Below are 27,023 nucleotides of genomic sequence, written 5' to 3' on the forward strand. Positions count from 1 at the left end.
CACATATACAAATTTTTATTTAGAATTAGAGACTCAAATACAAATTAAGTACAATATAAAGTAAACCTTCATAAAACAATCCACAACCACTTTAAATCATCTACTATTTCTACAATAAAGTTAAAGAGAAACCTAAAAATAGTGAAAAGTCAAATTATTTTTTAAACTCATATTGTTAACATTAAAATGATTTCAAAACACTCAAAGAAACTTAATCAGAAAATGAACAAAGACTCTACAGAGTGATTCTTGCGATCCACTAAAATCAATTAAGGAATTAAATTATAGTATGATTTCTACTCATTCACAAATAAAAAGCACCTCATTTTTAAAAGACAACTAATTATCTGTTTCTTTCAAGGGCTATGAGGACTACTCTGTTTACTTGACTTTTAAATTTAATATGGCACAATAGGTTTGATCAATGAAAACAGTATCACTAAAAATGCTTAGGATGTCCCTTACAGACCATTTTTGTTTTATTTCATAAATAAGGAGGTCATATATTTAGAAGTTAAAATATTACAATAAATATGTGGCAAAATAAATAATCAAGTCTTTCACTTTTCACTTGCAAGTGGGAAACTGACCAGACTCATTTTATATTTTCCCTTTTTATTATGTCTTAATTCTCCAGAAAAAAAAATTTTTTATATTTTATATTATTGTTATAAATCCAAGTCTAAGAATTGGTGCCAAAAAAACTAACTAACTAAAGGGAGACAGTATATCTTAAGTCCATGTTGTTTCTGAAAATACTTATTAAAAGTGGAGCTAGACCTATCTTAAGTAGATTAACAGGAAAATACACTATTATGGTGTTTATATATTTAAAATAATCCAAAACAAAAGACAAATCCACGCTCAAGAATGGCACCCACATATTCAAGAATAAAGTATTCTCCGTATATACTAACAATTGGGTGGCTAAATATTTTCCTAAAAACATGCATATTATAAGGCCTTTTATAATTGAATTTATAAAACCAAACTATATTATTTATGTATCAACTGTCATCACTGAAGCTTTCTGCATATCAGGAGAGTCAAACTTTAACATCTGTTGTTCTGAGAAACTGAAGATGAAATATGATCAAACTAGCTTTTCACTAGAAAACTTTATATATCTCAGCAATCTGTTACACTTCTTGTCATCAAGGAAATAGACTCCAAGATGTAATTATTCTTTTCAAATGTTAGTTTCTACTGCATTACTCTTTAAAAACCATTTTAATCAAATCACATTTCTTGGAGAAAATTCACTCAGGGTTCTGAACAAATCAGTTGTTTTCTACAAGCAATTCTGCCTTGAGTGGTGGAGCTCTAGCTCTCTTAGAAGTAGTTTTTCGCTTTCAAAGAAAATGAAAAATATTTACAGACTTTCTACTGACTTACTAAAAATAAAGAATAATAGAACATGTATAAGAAAATTCTAGAATACAGTAACTTTTCAGTTTCCACAGTTTCTTTTCCTATAAATTAGCTATAACCTCAAAAAAGTCATCTAAGTTCTCTGTGCTTTAGTTTTATCTTTAAAACAAAGAGATTAGAATAGACAATCCCTAAGGTCCTTAAAATTCTCACATTGTATGATTCTGTGCTTCTGAAGAAATATTTAATTGATATACTGAATTGGCCATCAATCAAGAGAGTTGAATTAAAATAGCACAGCTGAACTAAACATCTATTAGAAAAACACAAATACCGTGGTAAAGCTCAACTTCCTAAACCATACGAGGCCCATTGCCTCTTCAGCCAGACCAATGAAAAGCCCACAGAGTTAAAACCAAATATCTTGGTTAAATAAATTATTTTAAACTAGACTGTAAACCTATTAAAATATATTATCTATGCCACAGTTTTCCTGCATTCTAATATACATTATTTTCATCCTATTTACATTTAAGATAATCTGTACAGTGCAGGTTGGGGGCTACTTAATATTCTTACACTTCAAAACACTAGTAAAGTTAAATAGAATGAAGAGTAGGATATTAGTCATTATCATATTCTGCAAATTTCAAATTAAAAGTATGCTGAATAACATTTATGGGCTAGAAAAACAAGGCAAAGGTAAAAAAAGGAAATCTTGCTTGTAAACGCTAATGCTCAAATGAATTCAGTTGTGTTTTGCCATTTCTCAAAAAAAAAGAAGAGGGAGGAGACGTCGGCAGAAACCTACTAGGTAATACTGAACCACAACATTTCAGGAGCTTTTATCAGAAATTAATAAGTAATTAATGCACCATGAAGCAGCACTTTGGTACTAGTGCAGTGCAAGTTGGCTTTCCTTTGTCTAACTACGGGCAGCAAATGAGGCACTTAACTATAAAATAGAAAAATAGGGTAGATTTAAGAAGAAATTCAAAATCATTCACGAAAGATAATCAGCATTATTCAAAAAGTTAAAAATTCTATTTTTATTTAACACACATCAATGTTACACATGCTTCACTGGGGAAAATCTTTTCAATGTAAGACTGCTGTTTGTTTATAAGAGACAGAAAATCATTCCTTTGCAAGAGATTCTGGATTTCTGAGCATGAAATCCAAGTCTTCTCAACTTGAGTGCTACATATTTAAAAACCGAGAAAAGTACATCTTACCCACAGTGAATAAAAGTTTCTAACTCGCAACATAGTACAACATATGATCCCTGACTTTATTCTTGGAAGGATCAGCTTTTGTTTTATGTAACTTTAAAGAAGGGGACCTAGTGACTGCAACTGAATAATGAATACATATTTAGCACCTGAATTTAGAGAATACTTAATTATTGCCATAGTTTTAAATCACTGTACACACAAACTAGGGGGAAGTCAGATATGTGTGTTCAATGATATTAGAACATTCTCAAAGATTAGAATCTCAAGCTTCCAAAAATTATCCTTGATTTGCAAATGCATTTATTAACATACAAACACAATATTATCATTTCTTCCTGGAGTTACAGATATATACTCTTTTTAATGAATAAAGAAATAAATGAGGTTTACTTTTTCTTTACCACCATTACGTTGTCTTCCAAATGTGGCACTTTTTCAGATTTAGATAGAAAATAGTCCTTATAAAAAATGCCATTCCTAGTCTACCACTGGTGTTATTTTAAATGTTCTTTTCTACGAGGCCAAGAGTTAAGTAAATGACCATGGGCCTCTGCTGAAATATATAAGCAAATACAAAGCAGGAACGAAGAAAGCGTACATTAATTTCTGGCAATATATTGGCACATAAATGCTTATCTGTGCATGTGCTTAGTCACTCACTCGTGTCTGACTGTGACCCCGTGGACTGTGGCCTGCCAGGTTCCTCTGTCCATGGGGATTCTCCAGGCAAGAATACTGGAATGGGTGGCCATGCCCTCCTCCAGGGCATCATCTTGACCCAGGGATCGAACCCAAGTCTCCCACATTGCAGGTGGATTCTTTAACAACTGAGCCACCAGGAAATGCTTATCAATGGGGTGAAAAATCACTACATGAAAAGATAATAAATGTTTGCTGGGATATTATCCCAAGTGAATGCAGCCTATACTTAACAGAAATATTCTTGTGTTGCCCTTTAAACAAGCTTCACTTTAATTCTGGACAGAAAACTTTGCTTCATATGTTAAAATTGATGCATAACATTAAAGTTTTCCATGAAACAATTATCCCCACTGAAAAATCCTATCATTTTACCTTTTCTTCCTGTTTGCTTACAAGAAGTCTTTCATGGATTCATAGGGAGGAAAAAGGCTTAAAAACACATGTTCTTACTCCAAAGAGGCTGGCGAATTTCAATAGTTCACAATCCTTGTATTTGTCATTTATATTTACTGTAGCAAATTGTATTCCTCACTACATAATTAACTTTCTCACATACAGAAGAATTAAAATTCTCTTATTTGTATCTTTAAGGTAAAATTTCTATCTCCTTTAAGGTATTCAAGTTTAGTTCTGAAAGGAAATGAATACATCAAAACATAGGAATACTGTTGAGGCAATTTAGTTGTTAATAAAGTGCATGTGGCTTTCAATATAAATATTGTTTGATACATTATAGCTAAATAAAAAGCAAACAAAATAAAAACAAAGATTTAGCTCAGTACCTAGGTTTCGGCGGGGTGGGGGGATAGTAACAAAATTGGGAGAAATATTCTCCCCCCTGCAAAAAAAAGCCAACTGAAAATATTCTTAAATTAAATAGACTTCTGCTTTTCAGGCAACCAGATATGCTATACAATAATACCAACATGCAATACCTGAAATGTAGAATCACATTCTGACTGCTGCCCTTGTACGTCTGCATTTAATTCACAATTCTCTGGTGTCTGGCTGACTTCATATTGCAAAGCAGGAGATACGTCATGAGCGACATCTACAGAAGCACTATCAGATAAAACATCTAACTTTTCAGGGGAATGAGGTAGGTAAAGCTTACTATCTCCCGTTCCTTCATCAAAATGTCTCCTTTCATCAGCATCATCTAGTTGCTGAACTGAAGTTAGATATTGTTCAAGCAGACTATTATCCTGGTCATTGTTTGACCCTTCCTTACTCCATTCACCATGTTCTTCACTAACATCCCCTACGTCTGACTCTTTGCCATACTTGACAGTGTCAACAGAATTCCCCATTATGGAACTTTCACTACCTTCTGTGGAACTTTTTTCAAAATCCAAAGAATCCTGTAAACAGTGAACTTGTTCAGTTAAGGAGGAATGAAAACCAGAGTCTGGAAATTCTGGTAAGGATTTCTCTTGAGGAGCTTCATCAGGAGGAATGAACCAATCAGAATTTTGATCAGAAGATGGTTCCTGACTTTGGGTGAATAAAGGAGGTTTAGATGGCACCAGAGTACTTGATATAGGGGGAACATCAATATGGCAGGAACTTAGATGCTGGTCCACAGTCTGCTGCCAAGCTTGTAGAGACCTTACCTGCAAACCAAAGGATACAGTTTCACTACAAAATATAAATCATGCCTATTTTACAACTGTCCCTTGAGGTTTTTTCTCCCCTACATTCAGGAAGCTGGTAAACGGCAGATGGTAAAACTTGAGTTAGAAATGTCCTGACTCCCCTGATCCTTTCCACAGCACCCCCAGCTTAGACCTCGTTGGCAAAAGTGGTTTGCATTGTTGGAAAGCAGGAAAGCAGGAATGGGCCAAAGCAATTCACTTGCTCCTACTAGAAAGATAATCAGAAGCACAATAACACACATACAGCTGACTACAGGGTCAATAAGGTTCTCAATACACTGAAGTCTATTTAACAAGATACAATAGAACCTATTAATATGAGTAGATTCTCTAAAATGGAAGTCTCATTGTAGATACCCATTCCAGATAAGAGTTTTTTAAAACTAACAATGTAGGATTTCCCCTGGTGGTACAGTGGGTAAGAATCCCCCGGCCCACGCAGGCGACACAGGTTCAATCCTTGGTCTGGGAAGATTCTACACACCGCAGAGGCCATGTGCCGCAACTACTGAAACTGGTGTGCCTAGAGCCTGTGCTGTGCAACAAGAGAAGCCACTTCGTGAGAAGCCTGAGCACCACAATGAAGAGTAGCCACCGGTTCCTGCAACTAGAGAAAGCCCTCTTGCAGCAACGAAGACCCAGCACAACCAAAAATTAATTATTTTAAAAAGAGAGGGAAAAAACCTAACAATGAAGTATACACAACTCTAAAATACCTAAAAATTCCTGGAGTTCTTGATAATATGACCTTTACTTCTTTTTCTTTTTTTTTGGCTGTACCACACAGCTTGTGGGATCTTAGTTCCCTGACTAGGGATCAAACACATGCCCCCTGCAGTGGAAGGGTGCAGTTCTAACCACCGGACTGCCAGGGGATTCCTGGACCTTTACATTTTTAAAGTATACTTAAAACCTCAGAATTTTACTGTAACATCTGCAACAAGAAAGCAGTATATAGAATTTTTTAGTTTCCCTTAGACCATCCTTCAAGGTAATCCTTGATAGTAGTTTGATATGTATCTTTCCAGACCTTTTACTATGTATTTTCTAAGATGACAGTATAGGTAAAATCCTATTATAACAAATTCTTTTCTAAAAATACTTCCAAGGAATAATCACCCAGAACTATTTGTGGGGATACAATAATAGTAAAACCGATGTCTGAACTGTCCCCATAGCGTGCTATTTCAGGATTCAAACTCTCTACCTGGAAGTCATGTGGACTTTTTAGGACATGCATATTGTAGCCATCACACACTGTTTCAATCATCTTTCATTCAAATAGTCTTAAAAGATAAAACAAGACAGCTACTTGAAACTTAAATTAGGCCTTTTATATCTGTTGGACAGTTGTCCAATATCCTTCAATTTACACTTTCCTTCAGTGTTATAGTTCTTTATTTTTCTGGTCAAAATTATGAAAATATTTTTGTTCAGATTAAATAAAATGTAACAAAATTCACTGTCCTAGTTCAGAGTTAGTGGCAGTGAACACAAACCACATCCTTAACCTTGAGAAAGGGTGCTACCTTGCCTGTAACTATTCTATGATTATCTTAGTAAATCTAGAATTTTTCTTCATTTACACAGGTAAATCAGCAGGAAGGGGCTTACCTGGTTCCAAAGGAATCTGACAGCCTCTTCTTGAACAAATTTTTGAATCCGTTCTTCATCTCTTTCTTTTCTTAATCTATAATAATTCAAAGTCAATTACTGACACAAGAAAGGGTGCTTTGAATTATACTTATTATGACAAATAAACATATTCATTGTAAAGAGATTAATAATCTAATAAGTGCTTTCCACTTTTAGAATATCTAAGTGAAACTTTAGTTTTAAACTATGACTCAACATAGAAGCCAAATTAGATGTGACTGAAATTCAGATTATACTGATTCTACAAAGTATTGCCAGTACTGAAAAATAAAATATTAAATGGCTCTTTTTTGTCTGGCCTCAATTTCACAGCCAAACACACAGAAGGAGCAAGAGCAGCAGAACGGATCAGGATCACAGCTTCAAAGAGAAGAGAACTGGTCTCCTCTTTGAAGAGACCAGCAGGACTAATCCCATCAAATTTCACATCCCTGTTTGCTCCGGGTCCTGACATACTCCTTGCTATCATCAACAGACTTCCCTGTGCATAACTTCCCCTCATTCATTAAAGTTTCACTGTGGGCTCACTGTCCCCGCTCCATACTTAAAACTTATCACAAACCTAGGGTTCCCTTAGCTGTCCAGTATCTCTTAAACTGTCACCCCATTTTGTTCTGAACCTCTGACCTACTTTCTCCAGCCCCTCAAGCCTTCTTACTGCACCATGTGGGACTCCTGAATTATAATTAGCAAACCCCCATGTATACACTCAGCTTCTTCTCTGAACTTCTCCTTGACCAAATCAGACGCACTTCCAAGGGCACTGTAGCCCTCTCAAGTGGCAGCTATTTTTTTCACTTATACATCAGGGTCAGAACACTGCTGCCCACTGTTGTTTACAAATGATTCTTAATCTTCCTCCTGCAAGAACTCCAGCCATCCTGCTAAATTTCCCCAAACTCTTTTTCAAGTACTGAGCTCCCACTATCGGCCCCCATTCACTGAAGCCTCAGCACTAGTATTCTTCTCTGCCCTGTTCCCCTGGTCATTTCTGGAGCCCCTGACATTCACATGGATGCTCTATCAGTCATCTTCAGTCCCACTCTGGTAGTGGTGGCGTTATAGTTGCTAAGTCATGTCAGTCCCACTCTAGACTCAAGTATTTTGACTACACCATTTAAAAAAACAATTTCAAGCACCAACACAAACCTCTCAGTTTACTTGTTCTTGCCACAATCTGCAACAACCTGGACGTCCAATCCTCATCTATGACCACCATACAAATGATGTCTTTCTCCTGTCTTTCCTTTTACCTCATTTAAGTTCCAAGATCTATCACTATAATCATCTCCCTTCAAATTGTCTTCAGCTCCCTTGATCTTCCCTCTCTCCCCTACCATGTACACCTGGGAAAAAACCCACTCCTGGCTGAACCGGGTCCAAAATCAGAACAGAACAGCTGAGAGTTGCTGATAAAAATCACAGTTTGACTTATTGTTTTGCACTTTTAAGTTTTTCCTCATACTAGCCAGCAATTCTCCATTCCCTTTATACGTTCACTTTTAAGATAAATACTCCATACTTCACACCTCTCTCCTTCAACCTCTCACATCCTCATCCCCTCATTTCCAAGTGCTGACCACATCTGGTATATTACTGAAAAAAGAGAAGCACCCATCAGACAGGACTTCTGCATCCCCCACCATCAACACCTACCACCTTACCTGCCCCTGCTCCTACCTCAGGCCACTCCCTCCGCTGGTGCACTGAACCTCTTCTTATCTCACCTTCTCAAGAACTTCTGTTCTGCACTTCTTTCATTGCTCTGCACCATCAGTTTTTCCTTCCTTATTGAATCATTTCCACCAACACATAAACCTCCTCTGTATCTCCCATCTTTAAAAAAGAATCTTCTTTAACTCCAGATTCTCCTCTGGCAACCACCTGCTCCCTTCTCCTCGTCACAGCAACACTCGTCCAAAGCTGGTTGTGCTCACTCTTCACCTCTCTTCTATTATTCAGTCCTTTCCAAACTGACTTCATCCCACTACCCCCTGAAGCTGCTCTTAGGAAGCACACTGGGCAAGAAAGGGTTAACTTAGCAGGACTCAAATGTTCAAACTCAAACATCCTAAAGACAGGATTAGCCTTGACCAGTTTCTGAGAGATAACCTCTAAACCTTTGGAATATCCTGCCTGATAAGAGCACCTTTGTATCTCTGAGACCTTGGTTTATGCTAACAATGTGCTTTATGGTGAACACCAGTTTGGTTCACCTGAGACCCTGGGCTACAATGTTATCAGTTTGACCTTGGGTGGGGGCCGAGGTCTGAGTAGTTAAGGTCAGTCACACGGACTGACCTAGGTGACTGACCGCCAATTAAAACCCCAGATGCCAAGGCTTGAGCGAGCTCCCTGGTTGGCAATACTTCATATGTGTTTTCACTCATTGTTGCTTCGAGAATTGAGCCCCACCTGTAAAACTGCACGGGAAGAAGACAACTAGAAGCTTGTACTTGTCTCTCTTGAACTTTGCCCTGTGTGTCTTCTTCCTGTGCTGACTGTAAGCTATATCCTTTCACTCCAATAAACCATAATAAACATGAACATAAAGAAGAGCTTTTTTGAGTCAAGAGTCCTTTTTGCAAATCAAACCTGGCGATAGTTTTGGGGACCCTCAACACAGTCACCGCCAGTTGCTGAATCTAGCATACAGTTCTCGGTCCTCTTACAGCACCTCTCTTCTCCCTTGAAACATGGCCCTGCTGGAGCTGGGACACACTCTCTCCCAATTCTCCTCTCACTCTGGCTGTCCCTTCTCAGTCTCCTTTACTCTTCCTCCTCTCCCACTTGATAATATCAGTAAATACAGCCAGGTGCAGGATTGATACTCAGAATAAATGTATGAAATCCTAATTTCCCTGGGTGACAGTCATGAAAACATGTAAGTCATAGAATGAACACATAACTTCCACCATAGCCCCCAAATTTTAACCCCTTCTAAGCCCCTACCATTTTCCTCAATTCTTATGTCATCTACTGGGTTCTATGTAGACGTCCTCATCGTCTCATTTTTATACTCATTCAGTTTTTCTACATCTTCTGAATCTTTTGTGTTTGGGTACATAGATGTCCATAAGGCATGAATCTCATCCAATGTTTACTGCTATGCTGCATCTATGTTCCAATTTCGGCACTAGATATGGAGGCACATATTGCAGTCCTTGCTCTCAAGATGCTTTCAGTACAGTGTCAGAGACAAACCTAGAGTGGCAACATGGTATGGAAAGTGTCCCAGCCACAACAGCAGTGATTCAGTGTTCTGAATCAATGCTAAGAATCTGACACCCCCAAACGAACAAAACAGCACCTTCACAGTAAAAGCCTTAAAACAGACTTCTCACCCACCTCCTTATTTCACCAGTTAGGCAGACAATGTGCTCTTGCATCCTGCGAAGACGGATTTCATAGCGCACATCTCTAGCTTGTGGGTTGTAGTTCCTGGTATAAAAGCCCCGCCAACAGGCCTGAAGCTTGGTGGCTGCTTCATTCAATTTCTGGAAGGCAACTTTATCCTGTCCCAAAGGAACAGATTTCTGGGTTAACACCCTGCAGGGAAGTTTCTCTGAAGCTGTTTGAAACCTGGCTTCTTCACTGTCTGGCTGCGTATGGAAGACACTGTGTCCAACTGACTCAGGAAAAGACGTAAGACTGTGGGTGTGATTCTTCAAGCCGGCACTGGTGACTGTTGGCTCAGGACAAGGTAACAGTCCATCTTTCTCATTTATCTCTGTACCAACTGCATTTTTTGTCATCTGAACAGAATTCTCATTTGCAGCCCCCAAAGCCTTTTCCTCTTCCTTGTTTGATAAGCCTTGGTTTTCCGGCCCTTTCACAGATTCATCTGCAGCAGCATCATCTTCTAGGCTCAAGTTAATGCCTTGCAGCCTCAGCTCCACTGTAGGTGATACTGGAGAGAGTCCTGATGCAACTGGCATAAAAGTAGACTCTGAAGAGAGGAGACTGCAATTTAACTTGTCCTCATCGGTCTGGATGTCTTCCAGGTGCAGGTCATTTCGAGAATATCTTGCAGTGTGTACAGAGGTTGGAAAGTTATTCTTAACAGCATGTGATTGGTCATCATGACTGCTTATCCCAACCCAAGAATTGACTTGGATGACAGGTTCTAAAAGAATCAACAGAATATCATTGGAAATATTAAATATTTAAGGAGGGATATTTTCTCAGTTTTATCCCTTTAATGAAATCTAATCCCTGAAATATAGTAAAAGGCAATGAAATCCTTTCAGTAATTTCCTCCAAAATGCCTTAAAATATCAAACCAAATATTTTTAAGAAACTTAATTCTTGCAATAATCATAAAAATAATCAAAGTACTCGGTCAAGTCAAAAAGGTGGCAGTCCTCTGAATGTTTTCAAAAATTAAGACATTTAATGGTTATATATGTCTGTGTATATTGTTGTTGTTTAGCCACTAAGTCACGTTTGACTCTTTAGCGACATGACCCCATGGACTATACAGCCTGCCAAGCTCCTCTGTCCATGAAATTTTCCAGGCAAGAATACTGGAGTAGGTTGCCATTTCCTTCTTTAGGGGAGCTTCCTGATCCAGGGGTTGAACCCACATCTCCTGCATTGGCAGGTGGATTTTTTTATCACTGAGCCAAAAGGGAAGCTGCCATTTGTGTAATATACATATACATATACATATATATAAAATAAAAGATCCAAATGTTCACTTGAGCTAACAAATAAAACATTCTAAAAATATGTACTGTTTCCTGTTTTATGATACCAAACAGATCAAACAAAAAGGGACCAGAGATCAGTTAACTTCTTACCGCTTTCTGGGACTACCTGGCCATCTTGAATGGGGCTGGAATGCTCTGGCACAAGGGATGCCCTTGATTCAACAGGAGCAAGAGGAGACAACTCTTCATTGTGGCTCTGGTTCATTAACTGCCTCTGGTGAAATCTAAAATCAGAATACCTCATGTGATTTAACACAAATCAAAAAAAGAAAGCTTCTCTGCCTCCTTCGACAGTTCCACAGGTAACACTGTCAAGAAGGGAGAAATTTACAAGTTTTCAAAGTACATACCTTTAATGACCTCGAAATTACAAAGTCTCATGGGTAGAAAATGTTAAGAAATTTACTTTTAAATTACATAGTCAGACACCATCATAAGCATACACACACATACAAACCTTCATAGACAGGATCTCTGATGAAAGAAGCGACTACTAAAAATGCTTCTAGCTATACAACGTTAGTATTTTAAGTTTTTTCTAAAAGTTTTATTTATTATTTATTTTTGGCTGCATTGGGTCTTTGTTGCTGTGCATGGGCTTTCTCTAGTTGTGGTGAGCGGGAGCTACTCTTTGTTCTGGTGCACAGGCTTCTCACTGCAGTGGCTTCTCTCGTTGCAGAGCTTGGGCTCAGTAGCTGTGGTGCACAGGTTTAGCTGCTCCACAGCATGTGCCATCTTCCGGGACCAGGAATCAAACCTGTGTCTCCTGCATTGCCAGGCAGATACTTAACCACTGGACCACCAGGGAAGTCTCTATAATGTTAGTATTTAAAAACTCATGTGAAACACCCACACTAAAAGAACAAATGAAGTTATTTTAAATCCCAGGCTGCCAGGCTGCTAGGCTCTCCCCGCTCAGGAAATGACTAGCAAGCAGTGCAGCTGCTGGGGAGGAAACCAGACTGCACTGCATGGTTTGGCTCCTCTGCAAGACCGCTGCGGTGACCAGGGATCCAGAAATGTGGCTGTAGCACTTGCTCCAATCCTACAAACTCTGCAGGAAAGACTCATCAGCTGCTACAGATAAATGCACTTACCTCTGCTTGCTCAGAATCTTCTCTAGTTTGGCATCCTCTGCAGTTTGAAGGCCCAGTGTAGAAGTGAGAGGACAAACTGTAGCCAGATACTGGACAAGCTGGATGTGCTGGCCAGGCCGATACGCTCTCCCCTTGCCTTGACTATACAGCCATTCAGCTTTTAAACTGGAATTGGGGGATAGAAAGAAAAAGGGCTGGCACTGGGGTAGACAAGATACATTTTTAAGCAATAATGATCTTCCTTCTTAATTTGCCTTTCCAGCATCACTAGATGTTTTTCATGAATAACATTCAAGTTAAAAAGAAAAATTATCCTCTGCTTCACTCTCCTTACTCCTGTAATGTTCTAAATGTTTTTTCTTGCTTAGGGGCACTTCCAATGATTTGTACTAAATGGTTCCAAATATTTTAAAATTACCTTCAAAGAAGCAATAAGTATTTCCTCCATTCACTGTCAAACTGAAGTACCTAAATACATAAATTGTGTTTAAATCCATTAGTTCATAATGATAGCTTTTTTAAAGCCAGCTGGTCACAGTTGAACGATGCTAGTGAGCTACCACCTCATTATTTTTAAAAACTGATAAAGGGGGAGAATTAAATATTATTAATTCCATCTTTTCTATACAAACTATGCCAATGAGTAACCAAATAGTTACTTCACAGAAGTATTCCAGCTTATTTAAAAATGAATTATAGAATTAAAATTTCACCACTTTGCAACTCTCAATGAATTAATGGATTTAGGCATTGATCGTTAACAGCTACTCATAACATAAGAGACAACCAGATACCACGTGGCTCTCAACAAGACCCAAAAAGCTGTCCTTGACCCCACAAAAATCTGATCAAACCTCCACCTACAATTACCGATATACAGAAAACACAAAAGGGGAGAGTATGTCAAAGGACAAGGGGACGCAGCAATTGGCAAAATAAGTACAGTAGGAAACTCTGTAGGACAAATAATCTGATTTTGTCAATAACCAAAAAGAAAAAAAGAAAGCAAAGCAAAGAGACGGGGGCCCACAGAGAGATCTGAAAGCATCATCTTGGACCTCTAGCCAAGCTGACCTTTCAAATGACTCCAGCCCTGACTGTGATCACACTACAAGACCCCAAGTGACAACGACCAAATCAGCACACCCAACCCATGCAGCATGCAATAAACAATAAACTTTTAAGATACTGAAAAAGAGAGCAAGAAAGAACTATCTTAAATACATCAAGCAATTACAACGTATGGCCTTATTTGGAACCAGTTTCCAAAATTCTATTTAAAAACTACATTTATGAGGACTAAACATAAGCACTTAATATTTGGTGTTATTAAGCAATTATTGTTAAATTGTTTGAGATGTGATAACAGTACTGTAGTTATTTCTTTACAGACTGACATTTCCCAAATGTCCCACAGAGCTCCCAAATTGGAGTGATTATGAATAAGGCTGGAGTGATTATGTTTGGAGTGATTATGAATAAGGCTGCTATGAACATGCTTATGCATTTTTTTTGGCATACATAAGCTCCTATTTCTCTAGGGTATATAGCAGAGTCAAACTGTTGAGTCATAGGGTACTTATATGTTTAAATTCAGCAAATACTGTTAGTTTTTCAAAGTGGCTGCACGATTTATACTTCCAGAACAGTTAATGAGAGTGCCAATTGCTCTACATATTCATCAAAACTAAACGTATTGCTCATACTTCTAATTTTAGCTACTCTGGTGGGAGCTCCATAATAGCAAGGAAAAAAAATAATCTTTCTAAATTATCAAAAAGTCACTATAGTGGGGAGGGGAGTTATGATGAGTGGGACAAAGAAGACCTCTGAAGTGCTGGTTACATTCTAGTCTTCTTTTCAATGGTGATTATATAGAAATTCTAAAATATTACATTTAAACTATTTCTAAATTATATGCTATCACAACAAACTGCGGAGAATTTTTAAACAGAGGGGAATACCAGACCACCTGACATGCCTCCTGAGAAATCTGTATGCAGGTCAGGAAGCAACAGTTAGAACTGGACAGGGAACAACAGACTGGTTCCAAAGAGGAAAACGAGTAAGTCAAGGCTGTATATTGTCACCCTGCTTATTTAACTTATATGCAGAGTACATCATGAGAAACACTAGGCTGGAGGAAGCAAAAGCTGGAATTAAGATTGCCGGGAGAAATATCAATAACCTCAGATAGGCAGATGACACCACCCTTAAGGCAGAAAGCGAAGAACTAAAGAGTCTCTTGATGAAACTGAAAGAGGATAGTGAAAAAGTTGGCTTAAAGCTCAATATTCAGAAAACTAAGATCATGGCATCTGGTCCCATCACTTCATGGCAAATAGATGGGGAAGCAATGGAAACAGTGACAGACTATTTTTGGGGGCTCCAAAATCACTGCAGATGGTGACTGTAGCCATGAAATTAAAAGACGCTTGCTCCTTGGAAGAAAAGGTATGACCAACCTAAGCAGCATATTAAAAAGCAGACACATTACTTTGCCAACAAAGGTCCATCTAGTCAAAGCCATGGTTTTTCCAGTAGTCATGTACGGATGTGAGAATTGGACTATAAAGAAAGCTGAGGGCTGAAGAATTGATGCTTTTGAACTCTGGTGTTGGAAAAGACTCTTGAGAGTCCCTTAGACAGCAAGGAGAACAAACCAGTCAATCCTAAAGAAAATCAGTTCTGAATATTCATTGGAAGGATTAATGCTGAAGCTGAAGCTCCAAAACTTTGGCCACCTGATGTGAAGAACTGACTCATTCGAAAAGACCTTGATGCTGGGAAAGATTGAAGGCAGGCAGGAGAAGGTATGACAGAGGATGAGATGGTCGGATGGCATCACCGACTCGATGGACATGAGTTTGAGTAAGCTCCAGGAGTTGGTGATGGACAGGGAAGCTTCCTGCAGTCCATGGGGTCACAAAGAGTCAGACACGACTAAGTGACTGAACTGAAGTGAATCCCACAGAGAGAATCAGAGAGAGAAGCTACCCCCTCAAACAAAGTCTACTCTTCCCAACCTCCTGAAGTCTCTGAAATTAGACATTTGCAAAACTTCAGGGAGAAAGTTTTAAAAAAAGACGCAAATTCACCTTTAAGTCACTTGGATTAAAACCATTTCCACAGTATAGAAACATAGCTTGTGAGGAACTGCCTGGCATTCCAGTGGTTAGGACTCCAAGCTCTCACTGCTGAGGGTCCAGGTTCAATCCCTAGTTGGGAAACTAAGATCCCATAAGTTGAGTGGTGCAGCCAAAAACAAACAAACAAAAACCTCTTCAATTCCTAGTTCCTATCCCTAAGTAATGGGCTTCCCCAGTGGCTCAGTGGCAAAGCATCCACCAGCAATGCAGGAGATGTGGGTTCGATCCCTGGGTTAGGAAGATCACTTGGAGGAGGAAATGGGAATCCACTCCAGTATTATTACCTGGAAAATCCCATGGACAGAGGAGCCTGACAGGCTACAGTCCAAAGATTCACAAAGTTGGACATGACTGAGCGACCAAACACACGCACATCCCTAAGTAATAATGCCAATTATTATTTATTAAGCCCCTACCACATGATCAGTATGCTATACCCATTATCCTTAATCCTCAATCTTTAATCCTCAGAGCATACTTGAAAGTTAGGTACCAGATTTTACAGATGAGAAAACGAAAGATCAAAGAAGTTAAGGAACTTGCCCAGGCCACACAGCTAACGGATGGTAGGGAAAGATGTGAAGTTTTCTCTTCTCTCTCCTGACCAGGTCTCATTTCTCCTCCCAGGTCTCTTTTTATGCCAAACCCTTATCTTGGCCCATCTCACCATGGTACTTCCCACACATGAAGATGTTACCAGTCCTACTCTCTTGGCCCATCTCACCATGATACCTCCCACATATGAAAATGTTACCAGTCTTACTCCCCTAGAAAAATCTGGTAACGTCTTTATGTTCAAAGAAAATCCAAGTAAATCCACATTCCAGCTTTAGAATTAACCAAGTTTGAAACAAAACAAGGTGTTTGAGTACAAAGCAGCACTCACTGCAGCAAAAATGAAAAGCCACACTTGTTTGCAGGCAAACTAGAGCTGACATACGTCAGCCTTCCCCAGCACCGCCACTGTGTAGCTCCTGGCTGCCATTCCTCACTGCCCCTACCCTGTCCACAACGAGATGAAAACAGAAGGGAGAAAGACAAGGAAAACCCTGTCAGTATCTACCACTCCTCCTCCCATCGGCAACACCACCAAGTGACTATCAGTCTCTGCTACAGAACGACAAAAATGGTGAGAAAGAATACGACGTGTGTTGAGCCCATGAATGCACATATGTATGCAGTGAAAAGAGGAGGTAGAAGGAGGCGGTGACGAGGATAAAGTCATCTCAATTCTCACTATCCTCTCTTAACTCCACCCCTTCTTGTCTACAACCTTGATCCTTACCTCCCCTACAGCTCTGACCCCACTGATCATGTGCCAGCTTCCAGAAGACCCCATCATGCAGGGGTCCTAGTTCTGAACTGAAGAAATCATCAATGATCTAGAGATCATTGTACCATCTAGTGATCAAAGTATCACTTCTGCTGCTACATGGCTAGAAGATGAGGACCAGTCAGTATGTCTGCTACCAGCTCCAAATTGGAACTCCGCATGTATTTTCCCACAGTCACTTTCATAAAGAGTAGTTGGGTCCAAAGGTGTTATTAATAGTGCCTTTACAATATGATGGACGCAAGTTTTTGTGGAACTGATCTAAAATCCTACATAGCACCCATAACATGGTTTCTATACAGAAATGCTCCAAGCCCCAAACAACTGAATAACAAAAGAATCTTTAGAACTCAATTTATTGTATGTTGGGCATGAAATTAAACTCACTAGCCCCAACCTCTAAGATGATATTTATTATCCTTTTTTAGAAAAGATAGAAAATCCTAAATGAACAGCACAGAGTCTACTATATAACTGCACTAATTACTAATTTCTAAATTAATATTTCAAGCATTATTCAGCTTCTTAATTTGTAGTAAGCCAGAAATGAGCTTGTCAGTTAATTTCCATGATAAATGTGACATTAAAGGGGTCACGTTCACCTTTCCTTCTGAGAAATCACATATCCATCTAGGACTCGGAGGCTTAGGCACCAGCTGACGATGTATGGCCGATAGTCGAACCCTGGGATGGAAGGTGTTGCCATCACACATGGATTGTTCATGATTGACAACTGTTCCAGTTCAGTTAAGGATGCCAGAAAAGAGACCTGGAACAAAGGACATCTTTGTTGAATGAAATGGACTACTCAGTGGCAAGCACAGGGCTTCCGCTGATTACACATCTCTGGCAGTTTGAGAATGCAACAATTTCCCTCTTGTCTTGAAAAGTGACAAGTAACACTCTTATATTATTCACTGACTCCAAAAATTCCAACAATATGGCCATCTGTTCTGGCTGCACAAAGTCCTTTAGAAAGCACTGCTTCCTAGCAAAGAGAACCCTATTTTGAAAACATAATAGAAGCCAGAAAAAGGTACAGAGTATGCCTTATTAACCCCTTTAATGTAGATGTCCTCCACCAACAATCACTTTCCAGTGGAGTGAAGAGTGCAGAATTACAAATGAAATTAAGCCTTAATAACCTACTGACATTAAATAAAAGTGGAAAGAAAAATAATGGTCTTCTGGAGCCAAGTGTTTCATCCTGATAGCAGTTTCTTCCAAGATGCTCATCTAAAGCGAGCTCACCACCTTTTCCTGCACCTCTCCTGAGTTTCCAGCTCCCAGGATCCCATAAGATACCCTCAAATTTTACCTCATTTAAGTCCCGGATTTCATTTTCCGCCAAAGAAAGTATAGCAAGACATCTGGGTAGATAAGCAGGTGCCATTCTAAGAGAGGTGATGATATTTCCATGTAAAAGCAGGGTCTTGAAAGTAAAAATGCAATGAATTACAAATGGAAATAGACAAACTGGTCTATTTTGATAAAACCAAAATAATGTATACAAAAGGAAAGTGATCTATTTTATTATAACTTCTCATTACACATAAATCAAAGACTGTTAATGCTAGAAGGGTCCTAGGTGGCCATTTGGTCCAACACTCTTTTCACATCCATATAATAAGCTCAAGAAAGTTTAAAGACTTGCCAAAGAATATATGCTTAGTTTAGCAAAAGGCATGTTGCAAGTTATTTAAACTTGAGCAACTCTCAACTCAATACAAAGGAAATGAATACTTGTTCATTTCCCTTTAAAACATCAAAATACAGGGTGAGAAAAGTGAAAGAAAACATTTATTGAAACAAGCTACAGGGAATTCCCTGGTGGTCCTGTGGTTAGGACTCTGCGCTTCCACTGCAGGGGGTACGGGTTCCATCCCTGGTTAGGGAAATAAGATATCCTGCCTGTGCCAAAACAACAACAAAAAAGAGAAACAATCAGGTAGAAAGCAAATTAGCAATCTGCTGCTGCTGCTAAGTCACTTCAGTCGTGTCCGACTCTTTGCGACCCTATAGACGGCAGCCCACCAGGCTCTGCCGTCCCTACAATTCTCCAGGCAAGAATACTGGAGTGGGTTGCCATTTCCTTCTCCAGTGCATGAAAGGGAAAAGTAAAAGTGAAGTTGCTCAGTCGTGTCTGACTCGTAGCGACTCCATGGACTGTAGCCTACACCAGGCTCCTCCATCCACGGGATTTTCCAGGCAAGAGTATTGGAGTGGGATGCCATTGCCTTCTCCACATTAGCAATCAATAGAAAGCAAATTTTCCACAAGGGAGAGATAACCCACATACTATGATTTGCAACTATATTCTCTTGGTACCTTAAAACTTGAGGTAGGTAGAATGTACTTGATAAATCTGACTCAAATTCAAATTAAGACAGCAACAGTGAAAAATAAACTGAAGACTCTCAACACCAGGATTCTGATAAACTAATCCTGCCTCCATTCCAGAAAAGAAAGAAAAAAAAACTTTCAATCATCTTTAGTTCATTTGAATTCTCTCAGTATCTGACTACATCAAATTTTTAGAGTAATTGTTGCTAAAAATGATTTCTGCTAAAAGAATGGCAAAAGTTGAAGTAATAATACCATTTCTGAGGTTTAATGAATTCATCTCATGCTAATGATATCCAACAGAGTAAAAATATGGAAAAAGCCTACTCATGTTTTAAGAAGCTGTTGATTTCAACTGTTACATATTTATTTTATTGCATTCCCCTTCATAAAAAGTGCTATAGGCTATAGATTTTCTAAAGTGAGGTTAATATCTACCACTAAAAGGAAATAGCAATCTTCAGTGTCAAACAGGAATGATTACTCTCAGCCCCACCAACATGTTATGCACTGTTGATGCTATACAACTAAAGACACTAATGTTGACAGACTAGGCATGAAGGGAATTTCATCATGTTTGTTGAACAGTAAATAAGCATTAACTTTAACTACAATGACCAGTTTCAGTTAAAGTAAATCAGTAATAGAAATTAACAAGAAAAAGTTGCATACTTAATTTTTGGAACACTAATAGAATTTTTATCATAATGAACACAATTTATTCTTGCAGATCTATATACGGATCAATTAGGTCACTTTCTCTTGGTATTTTAGTATAAAATTTCAGAAATGACATAGAAAACACACTTACCTTCAGTGATACCAATTTAGATAGATCACCTATCTGGGGTATGTTATTGTCTGATAAATCGAGATGTTGTAGAGAGGTGCAGGTGTTGATTTGTTCCATGGCCTATTACAAGAAAAGGAAATTTATTTCATGCACACAAAATCAAAAAATGAAAGTCTTCCCTACTTCCTTGTAGCTGACCCTTTTCCCTCTTTCTTATTGTCAGAAGCAGAGGAGCAGCACTTAGCAAGAGAAAGACGAGGCAGTACCAACAGAATTTGGCATATTGTTATATAGCAAGTTTCTACCTTCATTATCCCCCTAGAGCAGAGGATCATATCATGCCAGATACTTACAGCTTCAAGAAACAGTGATGACACATGACAGCTGATATATCATCGAGTTTACAAGTTAACATTGGAGCTAAACTGCCTGGATTCAAATCCTGGCTCAGCAACTTCTTGACTGTGTGAGCTTAGGCAAGTTACTTAACTTCTCTGTACTTCAGTTTCTTCATCTATATAATACACATAAAGATTGTACCTACTTTATATTTATAGGCTGTCATGAGACTGAATGACTTAAAACAGTTAAGGTGGTTAGAAGAGCAAACCTTACATGCTCGATAAGTCAGTTCTCTTCATTTAATACAGTTCCCTTGTCTAGAATATCAAAAAATTAGACACAGAAAACAAAAAATACAAACAAAGAAAAAAGAAAAAAAAAGACACAGAAATACTGATTAATTTACCCCAAATGATAGTTACTAAGTGATGGAAGCAGGACCAGAAATGAGATCTCCTGACTTTTAAAACTGTATATTCTCCACTGTACCATTAAACATGCACACAGAGTTTAATTCTGCATGAATTTTCAAAACGAGATTTTTTTTTTTTTAGTTTATGGTAACTGAAATTATCTCTGGGGAATGGGAGTGGATACTTTCATTTTTTATTCTACTTAATTCTCTACTGCTTGAATTCCTTTTTCATAGCAAATACTTTTGTGAAGTTAAAAAAAAAACTACTAAAAAAAAAAAAAAAAAAGAAAGAATTCACCTTGAGATTATTTCCTGCCAAATTCAGCCATTCCAAATGAACTAGTTCCTTTAGGCCTTCCACATAGCCAATGCTATTATGAGGCAAATTTAACACCCTGAGTTGGGTCAGTTTGGCCACACCCATCATCCGCACCAGCCTATTATTAGCCACAGACAACTGAGGAAAGAAAACATATCATTATTCTTAGGAGTAAAATATAAATATTAGTTTCACATTAGGGTGGCTAAAAAGATTTGTTCATATGGTCAAACATCCCCAAATATATAAACTCAGTTTGTACTTTTCACATACTTTGTCTAAATATTCTGCAGTGTAACTATTTATTATTGCTGTCACTCCTAAGCAACTGAAAATACAGATAAAGTTGAACAATCCCACACCTCTTCCAAGCACTAAAAGAAAATATGTTCAACCCAGCAACTACTTGAGAATGTAAACTCGACAATAATGGAGTCCTTACACTGTCTCCATCAAAATCTAGAACAATGTCAGACACATAAGAAGGGTCTAATAATGTTGAATGAACGAATGAATCAACTCTTTACCTCTACCATGAAGTAACATAAAACGTTTATTTAGCCAACATAAAATGTTTTATTAACAAATGCTCTTTGTAGAGTATACTTTAAAGGTGGCAAAAATGTGTTAATTTTCAGGAGAAATTTTAAAATTATCATTTAATAGTCATCATGCAAAAATTAATTTTTTAATTTTTATTAAATTATTTTATTGTTAAATTTATTTTAGCTATTAATTCTTTTTAATTTAAGGCAATACCTACTACTTTCTAGGCTTACAGAGTTACATTTGTTATCTTACTGCTTTATTCTGTATAATAATAAACTGGTCTTATATAACTATTTTCCCCACATAGCAATACCTACCTGTACTAACTGTTTGCATTTCTCAAGATTCTCCAATTTAATAATCTGATTTTTATCCAGAATCAAAGTATGAATATCAGTTTCACAGGGTAAGTTTGGACTTAATTTCTGTAGCCCTTGCCCTGACCAATTGACGACTGATCCTTGAAAAGAGAAGGGAAATTGTTAGAAAATACAAATACAAAGCTGAGCATAGGGATAAAATTATACTCATAAAATCTTATACATTTAGAGTTAAAAAACACTAGAGCAAAATAAATATCAAGATTGTAAAACTAAAGCAATTGATTTTTAAGTGACTACAGAATTAAATTATTCACTTTCCCTTAGAAATATCAAATTATACCTAGATTTGCAATATTCACGTATGGATGTGAGAGTTGGACCATAAAGAAGGCTGAGCACCAAAGAATTGATGCTTTTGAACTGTGATGTTGGAGAAGACTCTTGAGAGTCCCTTGGACTGCAAGGAGATCCAACCAGTCCATCCTAAAGGAGATCAGTCCTGGGTGTTCATTGGAAGGACTGATGTTGAAGCTGAAACTCCAATACTTTGGCCACCTCATGGGAAGAAATGACTCTTGGAAAAGACCCTGATGCTGGGAAAGACTGAAGGCAGGAGGAGAAGGGGACAACAAAGGAGGAAATGGTTGGATACTATCATCGACTCAACGGACATGAGTTTGAGCAAGCTCTGGGAGATGGTGAAGGACAGGGAGGCCTGGCATGCTGCAGTCCATGGGGTCACAAAGAGAGGGACATGACTGAGCAACTGAAGAACAACAACTACTCAAGTTTCTATGATATTAAATACTCTGGAATTCTTCACATTTAAATGTGAACTATTATTCCCTATTTTATGCCTAAGTAATGACAGTATTTTTTTTTAGATGTAACTCATCTTTTGATAGAGATCAACCTGCTTACAATCTAACTACCAGTATATCATAAAGTGCCCAAACTATTTTGAAAATCAAAGTATAGTTATGTTGACTCAACTACAAGATGGGAATAATATACCTACTTCATTACATTGATATGGAGATGAAAATCGAAATCCTATGAACAGCACTCAATTCCATTCCTGGCACACAGCATTCAATAACATGACTTGGTATACTTAACAGACGTTCAAATTCTGGCTCCACTAAACACGGTGGTTTATTGGGCAAGTTATTGATCTCTTTGGGGCTCATTTTTCTCCTCTCTAAGATAGGAATGATAATAATACTTGCCTTATAATGTTGTTACAGAGAAAATGAGATAATGTTTAAAAAAAGACACTCAGAACATAATCTGGCTCACATAAAAAGTGCTCCATAAATGTTAACTGCTATTATTATCAGTACATTCATAGCCTCAGTGGGTTGGGGAGGTGGAGTTTAAGAGTAGCAGATATCTGAGGGGGGAGGGGCCAGAGAAACTGCCAGTTTCAAATTTCTACCCAGATTAAGATTACTGCGGGAAATAATTATGCAAGATAGCTCTCCTGAAGGATATCAACGTTTTTCCATTGTCTAATGGCTTCTAGCATTTGGGAGGACAGGTGGTCATTGGATTTAAGAGTTTGATGAAAGCTATATATTTCCGTCCCAGGAAAACGCAGAGCCTCTGCACACAATTCAAAGGGATCGAAACACCTCTTCGACCCTCTCTCCCGCATAATGAGCCAGATCTAAGCGGTGGAAAAGGGCCTCGACCCTCCGCCCTGCCTGTGACCCAGAGCTTCCGAGCTGTAACCAAAACAAAGGAGCTCCGCTCACACAGCACCCACGGAAGCACCTACGCCCCGCTGGGCAGCGACCAAACTAGATCCCAGAATCCCGTCTGCATAACAAGGGGTGGTGAACTGTGGGCTATGAATAATCCCCAGATTTTATCTTGGCCATTGGGACACTTCCAAGAAAGGGTCCAACGTCAATCTAGGGAACTGTGTTTGATAGAGGGTTTCTTGAACGTTCTAGGAACTGAGAGAAAGGGGGAGATCCTACAGTTTTCACCTGGGTACCCAGAACTCAACGTAAACATCCAAGAACGGTCACAGCAGGCAGAAACCCGCAGATTAGGTATCCTCCGGAGCGCGGGACCCGCGGCGCCCGGTAGCGCGAAGGTCTCTGGGGACTTGTAGTCCCTTGCTTGGACCTCGCCGCGACGCCGCAGAGCGAGGCAGCGCCCAAGGGACTACAACTCCCAGAGGGCAGCGCGCCTCCGCGAAGCCCACAACTCGGCATCAAAAGAACTGGTCCAGAATTGCACCCATTAAACCTAGTCTTCTTCTCTCCACCTGGCAACTATTTAATTCAGTTCTATGGAGTAAACCTTGGCACGCAAGGGTGGGGATCGCCTTACCTTCTCCAGGAGGCAAAGCCGCGGCGGCACCCGCCGCCGCCATACTTCCCGCTTGCTGATAATACCAGGCAACCGTCCTCCGGCTGCTCGGTGGATCTAGTGGTCGGGAGGAGCGAGCTTGAGACTACAGCTCCCAGGATGCACGGCACCCAAACGGCCCAATTGGCTCCCTGCAACTAATGATGCGAAACCCGGGTTAGAATCTGAGAATCTGAGTGAGTTTGGGAAACCTGGTCAACTCCCTAATTTGTCAGAGAAGCAAACTATTATTAAGTGATCATTTCACTCTCTTTTCTAGGTATTTTCGAAATTTGACACTTTTATCATCGGAATGATTATAAAGGTCTCTACTCAATGCAGACCTAATTTGAGGACTTATTGCTAGAAGTTTAGCAATGGGGGGTGGGGTGGGGGTGGGGTGGGGTGGGGGTGGGGGTGGGGGGGTGGGGGGGTGCGGGGTGCGGCCCCCTTTATCGACAATTCTGAATAAGTTCAAAGTGTTCAACTCTGCTATAGGCGATTTTGTTGAGATAGTCAAAATGGACACATCTTGTTTGAAAATTTAGTTAAAGCATGTTGGGATAGAAGCTTTTATACAGTTTCAAATATTTAAGTAGTTGTTCTTGAATAGTTAACAGAACTTTAGACCTAGAAGTGTATTTAATAAGTATAAAACCCAGAATTTTTCCAAGAAGTATACAAAAGAAGTTTACAGTACAGTCTCCAAACTAAAAAATTACACTGCCTTACTGTAGGGGAGTAGGCTTACACTTTTGATACGACAATTAACATGCTAACTACTGTGATTGTAACTATGAATTCAATAAGCTTTCAGGGAATGGAGAAAGAAATAGAAACTATAATCTTCAGAAAAGGCTTGAAGGAGGAAGTGAATGGAGCTAAGGCTTAAAAGATGGGTAGGCTCTAAACGGTTCAGAGGCAGAAGATGAAACGACAGCACAGACTGCAGGTGGAGGCAGATAGTAATGAAACTAATCTGACAGCACCTGACAATGTGGAGCTTCCAATCTCCACTACCCACTCCTTCACTCCCTCTTGCAATCTTTATTCTGAATTTCCATCTTTCTGAGACAGCCATGTCCAACATCTCTGATAATTTCTGTTTGAAAAACATCCCCGTAACTTATGCTTCTAGGTTTCCAGGAAATTGATTCTGTGAGCATTCCCTCCTTCCTGGATCCTCCTTCTCTCTCTCGGACTACAGCTGCTTTAACTTAAATAAATAAACAAACCCTGTTTCCCACTGTGTTAGTCTGAAGACAAATTTCCTAGCTCTCAAGAGGGAATTAAGACTAGGAATTTTTTTCCTTCTAACCAAGAACCCCCTTATGTAGAAAGCACATTCTTACTATACAGGTCTAAGAAAAATGTAAGCCTGAATTCTTTCTCCTACTAACCTTTGTTCCCTGGAACAGTTGGTGAAGTCTGAGACGAGTCTCTAGCTCAGGGAACGAGAAAGGGTTTACATTTCTCTCCAACTTTGCAGGGTAATGACTTGGGAGGGGGTTCCTGGAAGCCCAGAAGGTACTTAAGGAGTGCAGGTTTCTGCTAGTTTACAGCAATAGCAGATCCAGAGTTTTGTTTGGTTTGTCTGACCTGGTTTCCTGAGAAAAGGGCCAAAGAACTCACTTTATGGGGTTAACTGAGTATAGTCATAGCTCTTAAAGAGAGCGGCCATAGTCCCTGGGCATAGTCTCACATGCCCAAGTGAGCCAGCAACACCTTATAATCATACCACAGACACTTTTGTACTTCAGCCTTTGCATCCAAAATCAAATTGCTACACTTTAACTAAATTGCTTCATTTTGTCTATCCCTTAAACCCTGCACTGGACTCTGCAGGCAATTTGGAAAATTCTACTGAACAACGCCATGAACTTCTCAACAAGGCAGCATTTTTTGGCCGGCCCAGACAGCAGAAGGAAGACTTTCCCTCCTATCAGCACAGTATACTTGATCTCTGCAACAGCTGATTGCCTTGACTTATCTTCCCCATCTCTAATTCATCTGCCCATTGCTACTAGCATGATCGAAGTAAAACAACACCTTTTATCATATTAATCCCCTCCTCAAAAACTTCCCTCTCGAAATTTAACTTTCTGGGGAACCATAACCTGGCCTCACCCTACTTCCCACTATTCATTCCACTAGTTTTCACTTGGTGCTTTTGATTGAGAGAGTGACAAAATGAAACTTGTGTTTCAGAAAGGTTAAATTGCTCATATGACAAGGATGAATTGAAAGGTAGAATAGTGGTAGGAAGGAGACTGTTGGATTAGTAGATGGTAACCTTTTACAGAGTAGTTTCAGGAGGGTATTATGTACAAGTTTAGATAACATGAAGAGACTAGGTAGACAGAAAACTGGAACAACATTTTGGATAGTGCCATTTCTCTTGACAAACAAAAGAGATTTTCTAATTAGGGTGAGAGCTTACATTTGAAAGAAGTAAGTATAATAACTTCAAAGTTTTAAAACTAAGATGTTATTAATCTAAAGAATTTTGACACTAAAAATTTTGAAAATGTGCCTTTTTTACAATAAAAAGCTTTTTATCTGATTTATGGTTTTTTGTGTGACTTTTTGTGATTTATGTCAAGGTTTGTTGTTCAGTCACTCAGTTGTGTCTGACTCTTTGTGACCCCATGGGCTGCAGCACGGCAGG

The 27,023-nt window shown here is 38.9% G+C and overlaps 1 protein-coding gene and 1 long non-coding RNA gene across 10 annotated transcripts; one reads left to right on the top strand and one right to left on the bottom strand.

Annotated features, from left to right (window-relative positions):
• CEP97 (centrosomal protein 97) lies at positions 1-24,453 on the bottom strand. 9 transcript variants are annotated; one of them, XM_081572367.1, is made up of 12 exons: positions 24,338-24,453; positions 23,013-23,195; positions 21,989-22,131; positions 21,102-21,260; positions 20,065-20,166; positions 18,229-18,342; positions 17,513-17,679; positions 12,429-12,593; positions 11,422-11,555; positions 9,968-10,745; positions 6,578-6,653; positions 1-4,921 (listed from the first exon to the last, which is right to left on the bottom strand). In XM_081572367.1, exons 4-12 carry the CDS (start codon positions 21,228-21,230, stop codon positions 4,217-4,219), a joined length of 2,370 nt encoding a protein of 789 aa, XP_081428493.1. In that variant the 5' UTR covers positions 21,231-21,260; positions 21,989-22,131; positions 23,013-23,195; positions 24,338-24,453; the 3' UTR covers positions 1-4,216. The 9 variants fall into 9 exon arrangements, with proteins under 9 accessions (XP_081428493.1, XP_081428492.1, XP_081428495.1 ...); XM_081572366.1 differs by lacking the exon at positions 24,338-24,453 and adding an exon at positions 23,989-24,319; XM_081572369.1 differs by lacking the exon at positions 24,338-24,453 and adding an exon at positions 23,294-24,028.
• On the top strand, positions 24,188-26,918 carry LOC145539051 (uncharacterized). The gene is made up of 2 exons (XR_014077534.1): positions 24,188-24,552; positions 26,201-26,918. It is a non-coding gene; the product is annotated as an uncharacterized LOC145539051 (long non-coding RNA).
• Positions 26,919-27,023: the final 105 nt, after the last annotated feature.

The sequence above is a fragment of the Giraffa tippelskirchi genome, chromosome 2 (genome assembly GCF_054371585.1).
Source record: "Giraffa tippelskirchi isolate mGirTip1 chromosome 2, T2T-mGirTip1v1.2.pri, whole genome shotgun sequence".
Classification (NCBI taxonomy): Eukaryota; Metazoa; Chordata; class Mammalia; order Artiodactyla; family Giraffidae; genus Giraffa; species Giraffa tippelskirchi.

Coding starts and splice junctions, on each gene's coding strand:
- CEP97 (XM_081572362.1), bottom strand. CDS start 24,380: ATGGCGGCGGCGGGTGCCGCCGCGGCTTTGCCTCCTGGAGAAG. Junction 18,343..20,064: donor CTAAATTGGTATCACTGAAG/GTAAGTGTGTTT, acceptor TTTACTTTCAAG/ACCCTGCTTTTACATGGAAA. Junction 12,594..17,512: donor GTGATTTCTCAGAAGGAAAG/GTGAACGTGACC, acceptor CCCCAATTCCAG/TTTAAAAGCTGAATGGCTGT.